The following is a 21,288-nucleotide window of genomic DNA, read 5'->3' on the forward strand; positions in this document are numbered from 1 at the left end:
AAAACTGGTTAGAAAAAGGACTTTTGAGTTTTCGACTGCAGCCCAGGAGAGAGAGCCTGCAAAGGGGGGCTGGCAGGACATGATGTTTACTCTGATTTCAAACCACACTGCTACTGATCAGGTGATGGCTTCTGTTTTTATTCTTTCACTTGACAAAGAAGACGAACTTTACATTTTAACTAAATATGAAGCATCATCCCTTGACCGCTGGCAGAAGTGTACGTAACACTGAGGGTGGGTGTTTCCACAGCAACAACTCATGGTAATAATCTGGAAAGTGCTGTTTTTCCTTTAGAGTGTGGTGTTTCTGCATGTAAAAGAAACAATATGTAGAAGTTTGAGTCCACATTTACTGCGGGTTAACCTTTATTTCAAGAGCAACTTAAAGACTAATCCATACACAGCCATCATTAACACATAGACAATACAAAATAAATATTCACCATCACTTTGTTCTTCATCACCAAATAAATACCAAATATGTGCAGCTCGATATTCCCAGTGTATTGCAATGTACTCAAAATAGTTTGTGACAATAAAAAGGAAAATCATATAAACAGAAACACCAACAAAAATTTTTAGAAAATTATTAAAAAACTTTCAGTTACAAAATATTTGCACTTAAAAAGATCCCAGTATTTTAAATAAATAATAAGATTTATAAAACAATTCATGGTTGATATCTTAAAATATTTCCTCTTTGTTCTGCAATGCTGAGGAAATGATTCCCTTCTCTTGGTCACCGTTTAAAATCTTCTCAGGTAGCATTTTGAAATAAGAAACAAACACAATAAATAGATAATGATAATAAAATAAAAAAAAGAATACAGCAGACATGAATAAATAAGTTATTAAACCAACATTTGCAGAGGACTTAAATAGTTACACAGCAATAGTAAGAATGAATCTACAAACTAGTCCTGGAGGTGCAACATCACGATGCTCATACAGATACTATCAACATTATCGATGTGTTCACTAACTAAGGGAATGTGCTCAGCTTGGCCGCTGTACCTGCAGACGTTACATCCACAGCGGGATGCGCCCACGCTCACACCGCCATAAAGCAACATGCAAAGAACAGAGGACAAAGTTCCAAATAAGAAGAATGAAGTACAGACTGGATCTAAAGGTTTCTGAAAGAAAGACTGGTGTGGTCACTGCGGCGCCCTGCTCCCGTCTGTCACACCTCGATGCCCTTCACCGCCTGGTTGATGGACTCGAGCAGAGCCCGGTTCTCAGGGTTCTGGTAGCAGTCTTTATTGGTAAACATGTGGGTCAGGGTTTCTACGTAGCTGTCAAAGTTCTGCTCGGACAGCGGCTCCTGCTGAACACACACACGTAACAGACTTTGTTACACAAAAGAACACAGAACAATCATTTTGTTGAACACGGAGACCTGTCTGAACTGAACCGCTAGTTTTAAAACTGCAGCTCATTTAGCCTAAATTTATATCCAAAACACAGTTTCTGCCTCCGTCATGATGGCAGCGAGCTACCACACATCGGGAGCAGGGTGGAGTTTACCTGGACACCTGGACAGGATCAAACAGGGACGTGTGTTCAGTGGAAGATCTGCTGAGCTGCGTCAAGTCTCTTCAGAGTTTAGTCTCAAGTGAAAAGTATTTGATAAATGTCTAACAATGACTACATTGGGTCACATGTAAGCTTCAAGTCATGGCACCAACATCCAAGTTACCAGTTGGACAGAAAAAGAGAGCGGATGGTCTCACGTTCCACCTCCTGACAGTTTACTGGTCCAGTCTTTTGTTTCATCCTGGTGCCTTCATCTGCCTTCATCTCAGCAAAGATAAAGTCTGAGTGAGGCCACAAGTCTCTGGTGTTCAAGTCAAAGTTGAGTTACGAGATCAGAAGTAACGAGTCCACAATTCGGTCTCAGGTACTGATGTGTGGTCAGTTCTGGTCCTTCGTTATGGAGCCATGTTGCTACCAGTGGCTCCCAATGGCCCGGTTAGCCCGGTTAGCACGGCTCATTCACTGAGAATTCATTATTTGCTCCCCCAGAGGTGAGATACCTCGGGGCTGTGGGTGTGGGGGGCAGAAGGAAACGTGTAACTCACCATGGTGGGCAGGCGGATATTGGCCAGGCTGCGAATCAGGGCCTGACTCAGGCCGGAGAGCTCCAGGAACAAGGCCTCGTTCCTCTCCTCGATCTGTTTGTTCTCCTCCTCCATGCTCTGCAGGTTCTTCTCCATCGAAGAGATCTGAAGCAGACATAACACAGTCCTGAAGCAGAGCACAAATATTCACCGGCGTCCTCGTCCTGCAGCGAGCTGAGCTCACCTGAGAGTGCAGGTTCATCATGTCGGCCTCCATCTCTGAGTTGGACTCGTGCAGCTCGTTGATCTCAGTGTTGAGCTGCTTGATGTCCTCGTCGTTGTCCAGAACTGAGCGGGAGCAACAACAGCACAGGTAACGGTTAATCTGACTACTGCCGTAGAACGTCTGGAGAACATCTGAGTTGCCACTGTTATTTTCTGAATGATTCGATGTCTCCATGTCGTAGAAGTAATAGTTTGGGAGACTATTTGGCAGAAGAAGTGTCCCTTACCGTCACTGGCTCTGAACTTTGCAGTAATGTACTCGTCTCCGGGGAACTTGGCTCTTTTCTTATTGGCCGACGCTCTGGGACAACCTGACAGGCTAAGAGAGTAGCTGATTAGGACCGGGCCCCTCACACTACACTGCTCATTTATGTATTTATTAGGGGTGTGACGAGACACTTAACACACGAGATTCGAGATTGGGTTCACAAGATCGAGACAAGACGAGATTTTAACACTATTTTTAAGAAATCTTTAGTGCTGAATTATATAAATTTCTGATTATTTTTTCTGCACCAGTTTATGGTGAAAATGTTTTTTTTTATGTAAAGAGAAGCACAAAATTCAAGTGGCAGGTGACAATTCAAACTCTATAACTCTAACTGTACCAGAATGATAGCCAGTGCAGTTCTCAGCTCTGTTCTCCTGCAGATCCCTGCTAAGTCATGGTTTAGTCTTGCATCCTCTTTGTGTCTTTGTTTTGAGAAGTAACCTATTTAAATGTGCATGTGGCTTCTTTTCACCTCAATAACAAATGATTTAATTTTAATTTCACTTTTAATCTCCTGGACTCTAATAGTTTCTGTGTTTCAGCAGCTTTTCTGCTCATGTTCAAAACTTCATGCGCATTCAGAATCTCTCCCACATATCTGTGTTCTCCGACATGTCCAGAGAAAAGGCAGAATATTCCCAGACTAACGTCACCATCTGTTGATGCCCTTTACTCTGCAGTGCATTACATTATTGATCTGCTGGTAGTAACGTTATCCCCTTCGGACCGTTTGACCAATGCACTTTGGGACTGCATGTGAAACCAAAAGTAAGTGAAACACTTGTGTCGTAGTTGATTGATTGATTTGATCTTATGTTATAATGACATTTGCATTTCACTGCGTGAGAAAATTAATGTGTGGCTTGACAGCATGTGAAAGACAAGACAGTTTTTTACCTGAGGACAAATCTTGTCATAATTTAATCTCGCGGGATCTTATGGTACGAGATCTCGTCACACCCGCAGTATTTATACATCTTGATTTAAAGAGTGAACATAACAAAGAAGTCCTGAGGTAGAAGGACTCAGACCCAGCAGAGGGTCAGTCTGGACTCTATCTGAAACTGATCTGTGCATGCTGATACTCAGATATTCACGATACCTGCGGTGCGTCAGGAAACTGCCGTTAGCGTGTCCGGAGCCGTCACAGCCTGGTGTCGGGCAGGTCGGGCCTTCAGTCTTGAAGGCCTTCCAGGAGAAGGGAGTTCCATTAAGGAGCCCTTCCTTCTGCCGGCGTGCTGCCAGCGGACAGCCGTAGGCACTGCGGTGGGTGGCGTACTTCCCACTGATGTGGCCCAGACTGTCACAGCCAGGAACCGGACACCTGCAGACGGACAGAGAGCCATTGTGTTTTAGCTGTAGTTAGGAGTCTGCTGAGTGAAATGTATGTTTTCTCAGTAGCACAGATGTGTCAACAGATGCTTTCATACAATGATCCCTCAACAAACGCAGAAAGAAGATCCGCCAATCTGCCGTTCATACTAAACCAGCGTTTGCGGCATAATCCCGCAACCATGTGTGCTTTCACATAGCAATCCGGCTTTCCAGAATCTGGAAGCGTAGAAAAAGACCATCACGTGTCACACAGCACTGGCAATTCATCTCTGTTACTACCAACATTCCAGACTCAGAGGCGGATTAAATCTGACCCCCCTTTTCTGGCTCTGTACCTTTCATACAGCATAGCGAGCCGGCATATTGGTGCAAAACTCCTGGAAAATAAGGCAGCGGCAAAGAGCCTATTGATACGTTCCATTGTTTCCTAATCAGTAAATCCATATAATATCTATGTATAAATGTACATTCCGTCATCATGTGCAGGAATTATTCATTTGATTGATTCAGTGTGCAGAAATGATGCAGCCAGCCTCTGCACAGGTAAAGGCTGTGGGTTTTACAGGCTCTTATAGAATATGCTCTTAGCTATATATCCATGTATCCATATATCTATATATCTATGTATCCATATATCGATATATCTATATATCTATGTATCCATATATCTATATATCTTTGTATCCACATATCGATATATCTATATATCTATATATCTATGTATCGATATATCTATATATCTTTGTATCCACATATCGATATATCTATATATCTATGTATCCATATATCTATATATCTTTGTATCCATATATCGATATATCTATATATCTATGTATCTATATATCTATATATCTATGTATCTTTGTATCCACATATCGATATATCTATATATCTATGTATCCATATATCTATATATCTTTGTATCCATATATCTATGTATCTATGTATCCATATATCTATATATCTTTGTATCCACATATCGATATATCTATATATCTATATATCTATGTATCGATATATCTATATATCTTTGTATCCACATATCGATATATCTATATATCTATATATCTATGTATCGATATATCTATATATCTTTGTATCCACATATCGATATATCTATATATCTATGTATCTATATATCTATATATCTATGTATCTATGTATCCACATATCGATATATATGTATATCTATTTATACATATATCTATATATCTATATATCTATATATCTATATATCTTTGTATCCACATATCGATATATCTATATATCTGTGTATCCATATATCTATATATCTTTGTATCCACATATCGATATATCTATATATCTATGTATCTATATATCTATATATCTATATATCTATCTATCCACATATCGATATATATGTATATCTATATATCTATATATCTATATATCTATATATCTATGTATCTTTGTATCCACATATCGATATATCTATATATCTATGTATCTATATATCTATATATCTATATATCTATATATCTATCTATCCACATATCGATATATATGTATATCTATATATCTATGTATCCATATATCGATATATCTATGTATCCATGTATCCATATATCTATATATCTATGTATCCATATATCGATATATCTATATATCTATGTATCCATATATCTATATATCTATGTATCCATATATCTATATATCCACATATCCATATATCCATATATCTATATATCTATGTATCCATATATCGATATATCTATATATCCATGTATCCATATATCTATATATCTATGTATCCATATATCGATATATCTATATATCCATGTATCCATATATCTATATATCTATATATCTACGTATCCACATATCGATATATCTATATATCCATGTATCCATATATCTATATATCTATGTATCCATGTATCGATATATCTATATATCCATATATCCATATATCTATATATCTATGTATCCATATATCTATATATCTATGTATCCATATATCTATATATCTACGTATCCACATATCGATATATCTATATATCTATGTATCCATATATCTATATATCTATATATCCATGTATCCATATATCTATATATCTATATATCTATGTATCCATATATCTATATATCCATGTATCCATATATCTATATATCCATGTATCCATGTATCTATATATCTATGTATCCACATATCTATATATCTATATATCCATGTATCCATGTATCTATATATCTACGTATACACATATCGATATATCTATATATCTATGTATCCATATATCTATATATCTATGTATCCGCATATCTATATATCTATATATCTATATATCCATGTATCCATATATCTATATATCTACGTATACACATATCGATATATCTATATATCTATGTATCCATATATCTATATATCTATGTATCCATATATCTATATATCCATGTATCCACATATCGATATATCTATATATCTATGTATCCATATATCTATATATCCATGTTTCCATATATCTATATATCCATGTATCCACATATCGATATATCTATATATCTATGTATCCATATATCTATGTATCCATGTATCCATATATCTATGTATCCATGTATCCATATATCTATGTATCCATATATCTATATATCCATGTATCCATATATCCATGTATCCATATATCTATATATCTATGTATCCATATATCTATATATCCATGTATCCACATATCGATATATCTATATATCTATGTATCCATATATCTATATATCCATATATCTATATATCTATGTATCCATATATCTATGTATCCATGTATCCATATATCTATGTATCCATGTATCCATATATCTATGTATCCATATATCTATGTATCCATGTATCCATATATCTATGTATCCATATATCTATATATCCATGTATCTATATATCCATGTATCCATATATGTATATATAACTATATATCTATGTATCCATATATCTATATATCTTTGTATCCACATATCGATATATCTATATATCTATATATCCATGTATCCATATATCTATATATGTATCTATATATATCTATATATCTATGTATCCATGTATCTATATATCCATCTATCCATATATCTATATATCTATGTATCCATATATCGATATATCTATATATCTATGTATCCATATATCGATATATCTATGTATCCATATATCGATATATCTATATATCTATGTATCCATATATCTATATATCCATGTATCCATATATCTATATATCCACATATCGATATATCTATATATCTATATATCCATGTATCCATATATCTATATATCTACGTATCCACATATCGATATATCCATATATCTATATATCCATGTATCCATATATCTATATATCTATGTATCCATATATCGATATATCTATATATCCATGTATCCATATATCTATATATCTATGTATCCATATATCGATATATCTATATATCCATGTATCCATATATCTATATATCTATATATCTATGTATCCATATATCGATATATCTATATATCCATATATCCATATATCCATATATCTATATATCTATGTATCCATATATCTATATATCTATGTATCCATATATCTATATATCTATATATCCATGTATCCATATATCTATATATCCATGTATCCATATATCTATATATCTATGTATCCATATATCTATATATCTACGTATCCACATATCGATATATCTATATATCTATGTATCCATATATCTATATATCTATATATCCATGTATCCATATATCTATATATCTATATATCTATATATCTATGTATCCATATATCTATATATCCATGTATCCATATATCTATATATCCATGTATCCATATATCTATATATCTATGTATCCACATATCTATATATCTATATATCCATGTATCCATATATCTATATATCTACGTATACACATATCGATATATCTATATATCTATGTATCCATATATCTATATATCCATGTATCCATATATCTATATATCTATGTATCCACATATCTATATATCTATATATCTATATATCCATGTATCCATATATCTATATATCTACGTATACACATATCGATATATCTATATATCTATGTATCCATATATCTATATATCTATGTATCCACATATCTATATATCCATGTATCCACATATCGATATATCTATATATCTATGTATCCATATATCTATATATCCATGTATCCATATATCTATATATCTATGTATCCATATATCTATGTATCCATGTATCCATATATCTATGTATCCATGTATCCACATATCGATATATCTATATATCTATGTATCCATATATCTATATATCCATGTATCCATATATCTATATATCTATGTATCCATATATCTATATATCCATGTATCCACATATCGATATATCTATATATCTATGTATCCATATATCTATGTATCCATGTATCCATATATCTATGTATCCATATATCTATATATCTATGTATCCATATATCTATGTATCCATGTATCCATATATCTATGTATCCATGTATCCATATATCTATGTATCCATATATCTATGTATCCATGTATCCATATATCTATATATCTACGTATACACATATCGATATATCTATATATCTATGTATCCATATATCTATATATCCATGTATCCATATATCTATGTATCCATATATCTATGTATCCATGTATCCATATATCTATGTATCCATATATCTATATATCTATGTATCCATATATCTATGTATCCATGTATCCATATATCTATGTATCCATGTATCCATATATCTATGTATCCATATATCTATATATCCATGTATCCATATATCTATATATCTATGTATCCATATATCTATGTATCCATATATCTATATATCCATGTATCCATATATCTATATATCCATGTATCCATATATCTATATATCTATGTATCCACATATCGATATATCTGTATTTCTATGTATCCATATACCTATATATATCTGTATATCTATGTATCAATATATCTACATCCATATATCTATACAATTATATATCTGTGTATCTATTAGAATTATGTATCTATGTGGACTCTTTTATGATCTAGTGATGATATGAAACTGTATTTTTAGCTGCCGTCATGAGGGAAAGGATAACTGATACTGTCACTAAACGAAAGGTCCTGTGGTTGCGCTAACATTAGGATTCATCCTCTGGTGAATATTCACAATAAAGTGTTCAGCACTTTGTTATTTCTAACTTCTCAAACAGCCGTGTTGGTAAAAGCTAACGAGCTGCTTCTCACCTCAACAGTTCGGAGTCTTCCTTGTCATCCTTGGTGGGGGTTAATTTGACGCCCCCTTTCTTGGCTCGAGGGCATCCTGACAGACTGGCAGAGACAAACAGGGACAATCAAAGTGAGTACAGAGTGGGAGACTGGACAGCAGGAAGCAGGAGAGGAACTCCTACCTTCTGTGTGAAGCGTAGTTTCCGGTGATGTGGCCCGATCCATCGCAGCCAGGAGTCGGACACCTGAGACACACACAGACGCTCTTTCACGCCACAGCCTTACATCAACAGCAGACTGCAGGCAGAAACCACTTTTCAACCTCACTAAATAATTAGGGCTTATTGTTTTTGGGTTTGATTTCTAATATTGGACTTAATGATGATTGATTTATTTGATATTAGTGTTAAAAGGAGAGCAGGGACAGAGCTGTAGCTGCAGACTGAGTGCTCAGTGAACATGTTGGAGGTGAGAGACAGGAGAAAGCAGACATACTTTAGTTCAGCTGTGTGGGCAGCCATGAGGGTCCGAAGTGATTTATCAGCAAGAGGACAGCCTGACAGACTGGAAGATAGTTAGAGAGAGAACGTCAGAAAACCAGACTGAGTACAGGATGTCTGAGTATGAGTGAAGGAAGGAGCCAGAGCCTGAACTGGACTACAGAGCCAGGACAGGACCGGGCAGCACACACACAGGGAGGACAGGAAGTATTTCACTATCTAAAGTCCTGCAATAATGAACCATCAGTGTGTGTGTGTGCGTCTGTGTGTGTGTGTGTGTGTGTGTGTGTGTGTGTGTGTGTGTGTGTGTGTGTGTGTGTGTGTGTGTGTTGTGGTATCAGGTGAAACACTCCATGTGCTCCTTGTGTTTTTTTAATGGGGTGAAACAGAGGTCTGTCATGCCTACAAGTCATGTACATTTGGGGACATGAGTCATGTGCAGGAATTATTCATTTGATTGATTCAGTGTGCAGAAATGATCCAGCCAGCCTGTGCACAGGTATGGGCCGAGGCTTTGACAGGCTCTTATAGAATATGCTCTTATCCACCGGCTTTCCAACTTCCAACATATTGTACTCAACACAGCTGCACACTTTGCCTCCTTGTGGCTTGTTTGAACATAAAACAGACTTACAGTGACTACACCTGTAGAAGTACCGTACCTTCTTTAGAAAGTGGCAGTACTGAATGGCTAGTAGCGGGACAGGAATCTGTACTGGCCTAATTCCAGCTCTGTGTCATGCTTATGTACATTTCCACAGGCTGGGATCAGATTTGTTGAGTCTTTCCAGGAAGTAGGATTTGGTAGAACTTAATGTTGTCTAATGTCTATGTTTTCCACAAACAAATCATCAAACCGAATTTACAAAATCAAGACAAGAATCTGTGTTTTGAGGTTGAAATCAAATCAACCTTGACAAACAGACCACAGATGCACAGTTAACATACTTTTCCTAGTCAGGGTGCAGGTCTTACCTTCGATGTGATGCGTAGTTGCCAGTGATGTGTCCGCTGCCGTCACAGCCGGGGGTGGGACATCTAGGACACACACTCACAGATCAGGCCTCTGAGACACTACAGTACACATTGGGTCATTCAGGCTTTCAGCATCGTTGAAATGCTACGTTCTCAGCTGACAACTACTGTTCATTGTACCGCTGCAGAGCTGGACGTTTGAAGGTTAGTTTCCAGTCAGAAGTACAACTTAGATCTACTTTGGATCCTTGGACCAGATCTGCCAGTCTGGATCCCTTCACTGATGCGTTTATATCTCTCTCAGAAACACAAGCTAAAGGAAAAGTGGAACACTGCTTTGAATGGAGGTAACAAAAAAGCTCCAACTTACACAAGAACCTCTTTTTTGCTGTCTTTGGGCTGAAATTTGACCTTGAAGCTGGATGTGGTGACCTCACCGGGGTACTTCCTGTCCTCCAGGTTCTCCTGGTCCTCTTCCTCACCGTCAGAAGAGGTGTACGAGGGAGCCGTGTACTCCACCTGACAAAGGTAAAAACAAGTATGAACGGCTTGACGCGTTGTCATTTATGTCTCTCACAGTCACGTGGTTTCAGTGTTCAGTACCTCTTCGTGGTCTTCCTCTTTGACTCCACTTGGTTTGGTGAAGTCCAGCGGGCCCTCCCACTCTGGCTGAGTGTGGTCCTGAGACAAGGGGGCCCCGATGTGTTGAGAGGATGAAGACGAGGAGGATGAAGGCTCTGGAGGCTGCATGCCCTCCCTCTTAGTCTTCTTCATGCTGAGGTCCAAGGTGCCGTTCTCATCCACTTCGATGTCAGACTCCTGCAGGGTTCAGATACACAGAGAACGTTAGAGAATGTGAGGGGGCTGTAAATTGTCTGATCTTAAGAACACTCTGAGTGAGAGTACCTCGGTGCAGGGGTCCCGAGGCTTGTTGCTGAGGGTCTCTGGTCTCTCCCAGCAGCGGGTGGACAGGTTGAGGATGGCTGTTGCTGCCATGTGGGCTGCCTCTGCATCTTGGCTGTAGTCATAACCACTGGAGGACGAGGCGCTCTTGGAAAAGCCTCCTGACACACTGTGACTGGGAGAGGAGGCCTTGGGGAATGATTTAGCTGTGTGGAAATGACGCATACAGAACTTACTGGCTGAAGACCAGGAGAGCAGACTACATGTGTGCTACGTTGCAGCTACATGTGGCTGACATAGCTGTTGCTGTTAGTCACACAACACCAAATCATGCTCTCTCATTACATCATGAGCGCATGCGAAGGATAGAAAAGATCATTAAACCTACTGTTGACATTGTAAAATATATTTAAGGTACAGCGTTGTTTATTCCACAGATATCACAAAATTACATCAAATCACCTACCTTTACAATATGACCCCCACAGGTAACGAACATCACGGAGAGCAACAGCTTTACAGGGTTTATGCTAATAGCTAAAAACTCCTGTGCAAAAGTTGACCTACAGCTGGTTTACCCTTAATGTCACTTCAAAACCACAGAAGAAGAAGAAGGTCTAGGTTGTGTGGATGATGCAGGTGAGGTGTGGGTCTTACGTTTGAAGGCTTTGGGTGATGTTTCAGTGCTGCTGGGGGTCTTTGGAATGAGCATACGTTTTCCAAACACCTGGACGTCAAAGCTTGCATAGTCAAAAGACACCTTGGAGTACTTCTCCAGCTCCTTGGCCAGGTTGGCCCGAGGTGTGGTGGTCACCGTGTTGGGGCGGAAGCTGCCATACTGAGGGATCTCCAGCTGTTTGACAAAACACATGGGCCTGGACGGGAAGACATTAGTTACGTATCGTCCCTGCAGTGACATGGACATGGGATGTGCATGCACCTAACTCACCTGAGCACTCGGTCAGAGTTGGAAGAGGCTTCGCTGGGTGAAGCCTGTAAAAGAACCTGCTTGTCCTGGGTCTTGTTCAGCTTAGCTGCTGCTGCGATGGGGCAGCCGGACAGACTGACAGGGACACATATCCAGATGTTGGCATATAGTAATAAAATCAAAACTAAAATAAATGGTTGGACTACTATAAAGACGTGTTTAGTTATGTGTTAGAACTATTAGAGGAAATTGGTTCTACTTCTTGGGGTTCCACTTCATGTTTGTGCAAATCAACCATCTGTATTTTCATCATTTGTAAGCTAATTATTCCAGAATGTGACTCCAAAGGCTCCAAAACTACATTCAGAAAACTATTAAAAACTGAAAGGCTGCCAAACGACGATCGATGTCTGTGACGTAATGAAATCACAACTATGACAAAAATCCTCACAATTACTCAAAATACAAGACAGAAACATCTTCCATATGTTCACACACAGGTGTTGTGTGTGTGTGTGTGTGTGTGTGTGTGTTTGTGTTTGTTTGTTTTACTATGTTCGTGGGGTCCACAAACAGAGATTCACTGTATTTGTGGGGTCTGACCAGCTTTGTGGGAACCAAAATGCTGGACCGCACAAGTTTAATGGGGTGTTCGAGCGTTAAGACTTGGTTTTAGGGTTCAGGTTAGGCACATAGTTGTAATGGTTAAAGGTTGGATTAAGGAGGCTAGGGAAGATGTCCACACAAAGATAATAAGAGAAATGTGTGTGTGTGTGTGGGGGGGGGGGCGGTTAACCTGCGGTGTGTGTTGCGGTTGCTGTTGACGTGGCCTTGGCCTGTGCAGCCAGGAGTCGGACACTTCAGGACGTTCTCGTGCATGGCCAAAACTACAGACACACAGCAGACACACACTCGGGTCAGTCTGTTTAGTTGGTGAGTATTTATGGAAAACGCAGTAGTAGCAATATAAGTAGTAGTATTAGTATAGCAGAAGGAAGTAGTATTGGTATTAGTAGTAAAAATAATGCTGGTAGTAAAAACTTTAGCTGTCTGACAGCTGATGTGTACTCACTCTCTGGAGGGATTCTGTCTTTGTGAGGACATCCAGACAGACTGCGGTGGTGAGGGTACAGCCCAGTCACATGACCTGTCCCATCACAGCCCGGGGTCGGACACTTGACTTCCTTCTTCTCTGCATACAGGAAGGAGGGTTTCAGATGGTGTCAGTAATGAATTTAACACACGAATAATTGGACTGAGACTGTTTCCAATCTAATCTGAGACACCAAAGACAGGAACTGTAGGAACAGAAAGTGTACCTTTGCTGTAGTGGCCGATGCGGCGGGCGGCGGCAGCAGTGGAAGGCTCGGAGCCCCGGCTGGAGGTGCTGTATGGGTGGTAGTCCGGGGAGCTGCGGGCCTCCTGACCCCCCTTCACCTCCTCCGCCTTCAGGGCGATGGCCTGCTCCAGGAGCCCCAGGTTCCCCCGAGTCATATCCCAGTTCTCTGAGTCGTCCGTGATTCCTGAGCCCTCTGAGACACGATCCTGCTCCTCTCCTTCCTCCTCCTCCTCCTCCTCCTCTTCGTCCTCCTCTTCCTCCTCCTCATCTTCGTCCTCATCATCATCCTCCTCAGAGCGGACTTCTATAACCACTGTGGTTGGAGAGGCTTTGCTGGAGTCTCGGTCCTCCTCTTCCTCCTCCACCACCTCACCTGCTTCCTTCCCCTGCTGCTCGTCCTCCTCTTCCTCTCTTTCCTCCTCCTGTTCTTCTTCTTCCCCCTCTTCCTCAGTCATGACCTTTTCTTCCCTGAGTGACACCTCTGCTTCAGATCCCTGAGTGTGTGGACTCAAAGTGTAAGGAGTGTCCACCTCTTGATGGACCTCCCTCACCTCTTCCTCCTCCTCTTCCTCCTCCTCCTCTTCTTCTTCTTCTTGCTCCTCTTCCTCCTCCTCCTCCTCCTGTTCCTCCCTCTTACTCTGCTGCTCAGTTGATTCTTTGGCCTGATGGTTGTAATCTCCACTGGAGTACTGGTGATCAGAGTTTTCCTGGCTCATCATCTGTCTCTCTACAATATTCTCTTGAAGCTCTTCCTCTTCTTTTTCTTCTTCTTCCTCCTCCTCTTCCTCCTCTTTTGTCTCTTTAAGCTCAGTAACCAAAGGTTCTTCTTCAGGTTGCTTTGCTGGCTGGTCCTTTGTCACCAACGGATTTACTTCGTGCTCCTCCTCCTTCAGCCCTGTTTCCTCCTGCTGATAATCCTCAGTGAGTGTTTCCAGCTTCACTTCCTCACTCGTTTCCTCACTTTCAGTTTCATTCTCAGTCTCTGAGGCGACCCTTTTGTTCTTGCAGTCTTCAGCCGGAGGACAAACCTTTGTTTCTGTGTCCTCGGTTGTCACCACTGAGCCTTCTGCTGTGGATTCAAAGTACACATGAATGTCATTGTCACAAATTTGTTTGTGTTTGTCGTCTCTACACAGTCCGGGCTGCACTTCTAGAAATCCACTCTCCACTGGACACAGACTTTTCTGCAACTTACCATGGAACGTGCTGGGACTCTTTTGTTCTACCTCTGCTCCATTTACAAACCATAGCAGGAGAAAGAAGAAAGAAGAGATCTCGGAAGAAAAACTGCAACCCACTGTTACCCAGCATTTTACTCACTAAAGTACAATCCCTGGACAATAAAACAAACTACACACACGGATTAACTTCCAACGGGACATTGCAAACTGCTGTGTGCTGGCTTTTACTGAGACCTGGCTAGATCCTGTGGTGCCTGATGCGGCCGTTACCCCAGCTGGTTTCTCAATCTACCGGCAGGACACAACTAAAGAGGCAGAGGGGTCTGCATTATGATGAGGGTTCAGATGTTGCAGTTATTTCAGCACAATGCTCACCAGACCTGGAGTTTCTAACTATAAGAGTATGGCACTTCTACCTTCCTCTGGAATTAGTTCTGCTGTTGGTCACTCCAACAGGGCTAACATTAGGAAAGTCTTCCCAGACCAGAACATAAACTATCCTACCAGTGGTGAACAGACACTTGGTTCTTGGGACTGGAATCCATCACCACTCTGCTGTGCTGCAGGTAATGGAGACATTAATGAATACACAGACCCTGTCAACACATATAGTCGAGTGCACTGATGATGTCATCCTAAGAGTAAATGTTAGGTCCTTCCTGTCCGTGCCAAGCTCAGAGCACGTCTATAGCTTTGGGGACCTGGAGACTCAGAGGAAGTCCATGACTAACGGAAAGACATCAGAGATGCAAAACTGGACCAAGGGGACAAATTGGAGTCCGAGTACCACAGCTCTGACCCCAGACGCATGTTGTGTAGACTAACTACGACACATCACAAACTATAAAGAGAGAAACATCCTTGATGGCCAACCCACCGCCTCTCTCTCTGACGAACTCAACACTTTTTATGCATGGTTTGAGGAAACCTACACCATTCCTTCTGTGAGGCTAGCTGAGGACCTGGACCATGAAATGCTTTGAGCAGTTGGTCAGAATTCACATCTGATCCTTTCTTCCTGACACCTCGGCCCCCCTAAACTTGCACACCGACCCAACAGATCTACAGAAGATGCCATCAACACATTTGTGAGGATGCTGTATGTGGACTACAGCTCAGCTACTGTCCCTTCTAACCTTGTTCCCAAGCTCAGGATCCTGGGTCTAAAAAGCTACCTGAGAGTGGCAGAATTTCAGTCTTAGTATTATTGGATCTCAGTGCTGCATTTGACACGGTCAACCACAACATATTACTAGACAGATTTGAAAAATGGGTTGGACTTTCTGGCATAGTACTAAACTGGTTCACATCACTCCAGTTCTGAGGTCTTTACATTGGCTTCCTGTCTGTCAGAGAATTGATTTCAAAATCCTGCTGTTAGTTTATAAAGCACTAAATAGTTTAGGGCCAAAATACATTTATGATCTTCTGCTTCCTTATGAACCATCCAGACCTAAAGCACTTTGAATTGCCTTGTTGTTGAAATGTGCTATACAAATTAACTTGTCTTGCCTTGCCTCCCTCTGCAACAGGATCCCGGACTTCCTGACGAGCAGACCCTAAGTGGTGAGAACGGGCAATCTAATTTCCTCTGCACTGACTCTGAGCCTCAGGGCCCCCAGGGCTGCGTACTCAGCCCCACCCTGTACACCCTCTTCACGTACGACTGTGTGGCCACACACAGCTCCAACGTCATCATCAAGTTTACAGATGACATCACCATCCTGGGTCTCATCTCCAACAACGAGATCGCAAGTGACTTGATAAGACGGTGCCAGGACAACAACGTCTCTGTCAGTGTCAACAAGACTAATAAAATGATCGTAGATTTCAGGAAACTGAAGAGGGGGGGTTCACTCCCCCATACAAATGGATGGAGCTGAAGTGGAGCGAGTCTTCCTTGCAAGGAGTTGACCACACGCGATGCCTTAGGAAAGCACGAAACATCATAACAAACACAGCCTCCCAGGCTGCAGTCTGGGTGACTGGCAAGTGAAGAATCCCACTTTTATGGGGAGTTACCGGACCCACTCGTTCTGGTTCTGGTTCTTGTTCTGCCTGCTGCTGTGCTGGAATGACAGTTTGACACAGTAATGTTTCTGGTTTGGTTTCACTCACTTTTTGTTTGTTCTTGCTTCTTCTCTTTGGGCTCTTCCTCCTCCTCTTCCTCCTCTTCTGCTGCATCGCTGTCTGCGGAGAAGCCTTCATCGGCTGCCTGTTTGGCCGGCTGGTTCCTCCTCTTGGGAGCAGACTGGTTCTCCTCGGCTTCAGCCTCCTCCAGCTTCCTCTTCTTCACAATGGGGCATCCAAGCGCACTAAGGAGACAGGACGTTAGTGAAGGCTAACATGCAACATGCTAACCCTTTACACTGTAAGCTGTGATGAATGCAGCAGCTGCTAGATGTTATTAACATGTGTCTTTGTTACATCAGTTGCAAAAACAAAAACAAATTTCAGTCAGGACAATTTTCATCAAAGAAACGGATATTTGTGCCGCAGTAAGTTAAGTTTGACTGTATGTGTAGAGCAGCAGCAGAGACCCCCAGGTATAGAACTGAGCAGAGGAAGCAGATAGGGTAGGCAGGCTATAGCAGCTTGAAGATAAGATATACTTTTTTGTCCCCGAAGGGAAATTTGTATTGGACTCTGTCCGTTCTGCAGCTTTACAAGACAACACAAAATACAGAAATAGAAATAGGGAACTTTGAATGGAATTTGCCAATGGATGCTAAGAGAGGAGTCAGCTGATGCGGCTGCTTTAAGATGGCTTCTATCAGCTGATGTGCTGGGACTGTGAGCTGAGCTGAACTTCGTTTCTCTGCCTAAACTAACGCTATGCGTGATACTTACACACAAAATAAGGAACTGAACAAACATGCCCTGAGCACATGTACATGCCAACATTCACCCATGGTCATAGCGCCACCTCCTGGCAACAGGAAGTGTCAAGTTTTACGCCGTTATGTACTAATCCCAACATATTTGCCTCACCTCAGAAGAGCCTTAAGACATTGATGATTTTATGTTGTGAATCTTGTGAGTTTTCGGATAACGGTGTTTCCTTGGCGTGGCGTCAAAGTTCGATGCTTCGCCATGACACAGGAAGTTGTTGCAACTTAACTGTACATGCTCATATCTCTACCAAATTTCACACATTTGATAAGGGTCACGCCCTGAACACATCTACAGGTAAAAATTGGAATCAGGAAGTGTCCCTTCAAAGATGCAGCCCCTGCGCACTGAATCACCAAGATGCACAAAACGTTTGTGGTACATGTATCATCCAAAGACGCACAAAAAAGTCTCCTGGAGCCATACCCGAAATCAGACAGCCATTTTGATTTGAATGTGCAATTACAGCCCATTTATAGCCATAAGGTCCTCCTTACAACTCCTCCTAGGGAATTAATCAGATCGACTTCAATTTTCTACTGTGCATTCTAAAAGCAATGACGATGAAAAGTTGTACTATCTGTGAGTTTTCGTCGATGGGCGTGTCCGTGGCGTGGCGTCAAAGATCAACTCTTCGCCATGACACAGGAAGTTGTTGTAACTTCAGTCTACATGCTCACATCTGCACCAAATTTTACATGTATAATAAGGATCCCGCCCTGAACACATCCATATGCCAATATTCACTCAAAGTCATAGCGCCACCTGCTGGCAACAGGAAGTGACACGTTTTAAGCTGTAATGTACTACTCCTAGCAGGTTGGACGGATCAATTTCAAAACTGTCCCAGAAAATCCTTAATGCATTGATGAAGCCATGTTGTAAAATTTGTGAATTTTCGGTTAACGGCTTGGCGGTGGCGTGGTGGTGAAGTGCCATGCTTCGCCATGACACAGGAAGTTGTTCTAACTTTACTGTACATGCACAGATATGTACCACACTTTACATGTTTCAGAAGAGTCCCGCCTTGAACATGTACATGCCAACATTCACCCATAGTCATAGCACCACCTACTGGCAACAGGACGTGATCTTCAACGAAGCAGCCCCCGTGGTGTGTTTTACCTACATGTACGAAATTTCTGTGGCACATGTATCATGTCCAGATGTACAAAAACGCCTCTTGGAATGATGCCCTAAACCCAACTTTAAATTTTATGGTGATTTTTGGATGATTTACACACTTTGTACTTTAACGAACTCCTCCTAGGGATTTAGTCCGACCGACTTCAAATTTCTGCTGTGCCTTCTAAAGGCATTGAAGATGAAAATTTATTCAAACGGTTATTACCAGTGTGTTGTCAAAAGAGGAAGTTGTTTTAACTTCAGTGTACATGCTCACATCTGCACCAAACTTTACGTGCTTCATAACAGTCCCGCCCCGAACACATCCACATGTTCAGTTGTAGTCGTAGTGCAAAGTGCTATATAGTGCCACAAAGGGAACACCGGAAGTGATGATTAACACGTTTGTGCCGTGTCCGAAGCCTGTGGCAAATTCACAGCCACACTGGCAGAGCTCCAGAATCTGCAACGCGGCCACCTCACACCTCGACGCACTTGCAGCTTTAATTTTATTTTGAAGTTGTTCTGTCCCTGGTGTCAGTGTCTGGTTTTGCTTCCTGTCCTTGTGTTTCTGGATTGATTGTTTGGATCTACCCTGATATGTTTCACCTGTGTCTCGTTATCTCCACCCCCTTGGGTTTTTAAGTCTCACTATTGTCTTGTTTGCAGTTCATTGTCTCACCAGTGTTTTACCAGGGTTTGGATTTATGGTTATTCACTCATGCTTAGTTTGTGGACAGTGTGATGATGTACGGTGTGACTCCTACCTTCTGTGTCGGGAGTATCTTCCACTGACGTGGCCTTTGCCGTCACATCCAGGGGTAGGACAGCTGCTGCTGACATGCAGCGAGACAAACATACACTTACACACTTCATACTTTGTAATCATCTTGTATTGAAGCAGAAATCACCAACCTGAACTCCGGCTTCATCTCTTGTCCCACAAGATCTGACGGCGCTGAGGGGGAAGCAGCATGAGGGTCAGAAATAAAGTCATGAGAGAGCTGAAGCATGGCGGCCATGATGCTTTAGTGTGTGTGAGTACTGACCCCGGATGCCTTTGGAGCGGGTTCGGGTTCGTGTCTCTGAAGTCTCTTGGCTCATCTGAAGAACAGAGAGACGATTCATAATTGATGACGTGCAGACAGACAGACAAACAGGTAAAGACAGACAGGTACCTTGATGCTGAGGCTCTCCTCTCTGATTGGCTCTCACTCGGTCCACCTGCCTCAGTTTCTGACCTCTGAACTCATTTCTGCTGGATTTTTCTTCACTGTGAGCTGTCGACTGAAGACCTTGGGAGTTCAGAACCTGTGAGGACGTTAAAGTTCTCTGAGCTGGTCGCAATATTTAGACGCAGTACAGCCGGACTTTACCGCCTTCCTGGGAGGACGTTAAAGTTCTCTGAGCTGGTCGCAGTATTTAGACGCAGTACAGCCAGACTTTACCACCTTCCTGGGAGGACGTTAAAGTTCTCTGAGCTGGTCGCAGTATTTAGACGCAGTACAGCCAGACTTTACCGCCTTCCTGGGAGGACGTTAAAGTTCTCTGAGCTGGTCGCAGTATTTAGACGCAGTACAGCCAGACTTTACCGCCTTCCTGGGAGGACGTTAAAGTTCTCTGAGCTGGTCGCAGTATTTAGACGCAGTACAGCCAGACTTTACCGCCTTCCTGGGAGGACGTTAAAGTTCTCTGAGCTGGTCGCAGTATTTAGACGCAGTACAGCCAGACTTTACCGCCTTCCTGGGAGGACGTTAAAGTTCTCTGAGCTGGTCGCAGTATTTAGACGCAGTACAGCCAGACTTTACCGCCTTCCTGGGAGGACGTTAAAGTTCTCTGAGCTGGTCGCAGTATTTAGACGCAGTACAGCCAGACTTTACCGCCTTCCTGGGAGGACGTTAAAGTTCTCTGAGCTGGTCGCAGTATTTAGACGCAGTACAGCCAGACTTTACCGCCTTCCTGGGAGGACGTTAAAGTTCTCTGAGCTGGTCGCAGTATTTAGACGCAGTACAGCCAGACTTTACCGCCTTCCTGGGAGGACGTTAAAGTTCTCTGAGCTGGTCGCAGTATTTAGACGCAGTACAGCCAGACTTTACCGCCTTCCTGGGAGGACGTTAAAGTTCTCTGAGCTGGTCGCAGTATTTAGACGCAGTACAGCCAGACTTTACCGCCTTCCTGGGAGGACGTTAAAGTTCTCTGAGCTGGTCGCAGTATTTAGACGCAGTACAGCCAGACTTTACCGCCTTCCTGGGAGGACGTTAAAGTTCT

At 41.5% G+C, this 21,288-nt stretch overlaps 1 protein-coding gene across 2 annotated transcripts in view; it reads right to left on the minus strand.

Annotated features, from left to right (window-relative positions):
* Positions 1 to 425: 425 nt before the first annotated feature.
* Positions 426 to 21,288, minus strand: part of myt1a (myelin transcription factor 1a) — a 22,085-nt gene continuing 1,222 nt past the window's right edge. Inside the window, exons 2-22 of one of the 2 annotated variants that reach the window (XM_046055417.1) lie at positions 20,199 to 20,331; positions 20,070 to 20,124; positions 19,936 to 19,978; positions 19,788 to 19,853; positions 17,122 to 17,318; positions 13,803 to 14,891; positions 13,556 to 13,675; positions 13,280 to 13,370; positions 12,505 to 12,618; positions 12,213 to 12,430; positions 11,559 to 11,761; positions 11,256 to 11,471; positions 11,023 to 11,171; positions 10,653 to 10,715; positions 9,360 to 9,422; positions 9,196 to 9,279; positions 3,719 to 3,940; positions 2,573 to 2,664; positions 2,305 to 2,408; positions 2,082 to 2,225; positions 426 to 1,327 (exon numbers count right to left, since the gene is read on the minus strand). In XM_046055417.1, coding sequence (XP_045911373.1) covers positions 1,184 to 1,327; positions 2,082 to 2,225; positions 2,305 to 2,408; positions 2,573 to 2,664; positions 3,719 to 3,940; positions 9,196 to 9,279; positions 9,360 to 9,422; positions 10,653 to 10,715; positions 11,023 to 11,171; positions 11,256 to 11,471; positions 11,559 to 11,761; positions 12,213 to 12,430; positions 12,505 to 12,618; positions 13,280 to 13,370; positions 13,556 to 13,675; positions 13,803 to 14,891; positions 17,122 to 17,318; positions 19,788 to 19,853; positions 19,936 to 19,978; positions 20,070 to 20,124 — 3,477 coding nt within the window. In that variant the 5' untranslated portion in view covers positions 20,199 to 20,331 and the 3' untranslated portion in view covers positions 426 to 1,183. Of the gene's footprint in view, positions 1,328 to 2,081; positions 2,226 to 2,304; positions 2,409 to 2,572; positions 2,665 to 3,718; positions 3,941 to 9,195; positions 9,280 to 9,359; positions 9,423 to 10,652; positions 10,716 to 11,022; positions 11,172 to 11,255; positions 11,472 to 11,558; positions 11,762 to 12,212; positions 12,431 to 12,504; positions 12,619 to 13,279; positions 13,371 to 13,555; positions 13,676 to 13,802; positions 14,892 to 17,121; positions 17,319 to 19,787; positions 19,857 to 19,935; positions 19,979 to 20,069; positions 20,125 to 20,198; positions 20,332 to 21,288 lie in introns of both variants that reach the window. The other variant, XM_046055416.1, reaches the window with a different exon arrangement.

Source organism: Micropterus dolomieu, linkage group LG08, assembly GCF_021292245.1.
Source record: "Micropterus dolomieu isolate WLL.071019.BEF.003 ecotype Adirondacks linkage group LG08, ASM2129224v1, whole genome shotgun sequence".
NCBI lineage: Eukaryota > Metazoa > Chordata > Actinopteri > Centrarchiformes > Centrarchidae > Micropterus > Micropterus dolomieu.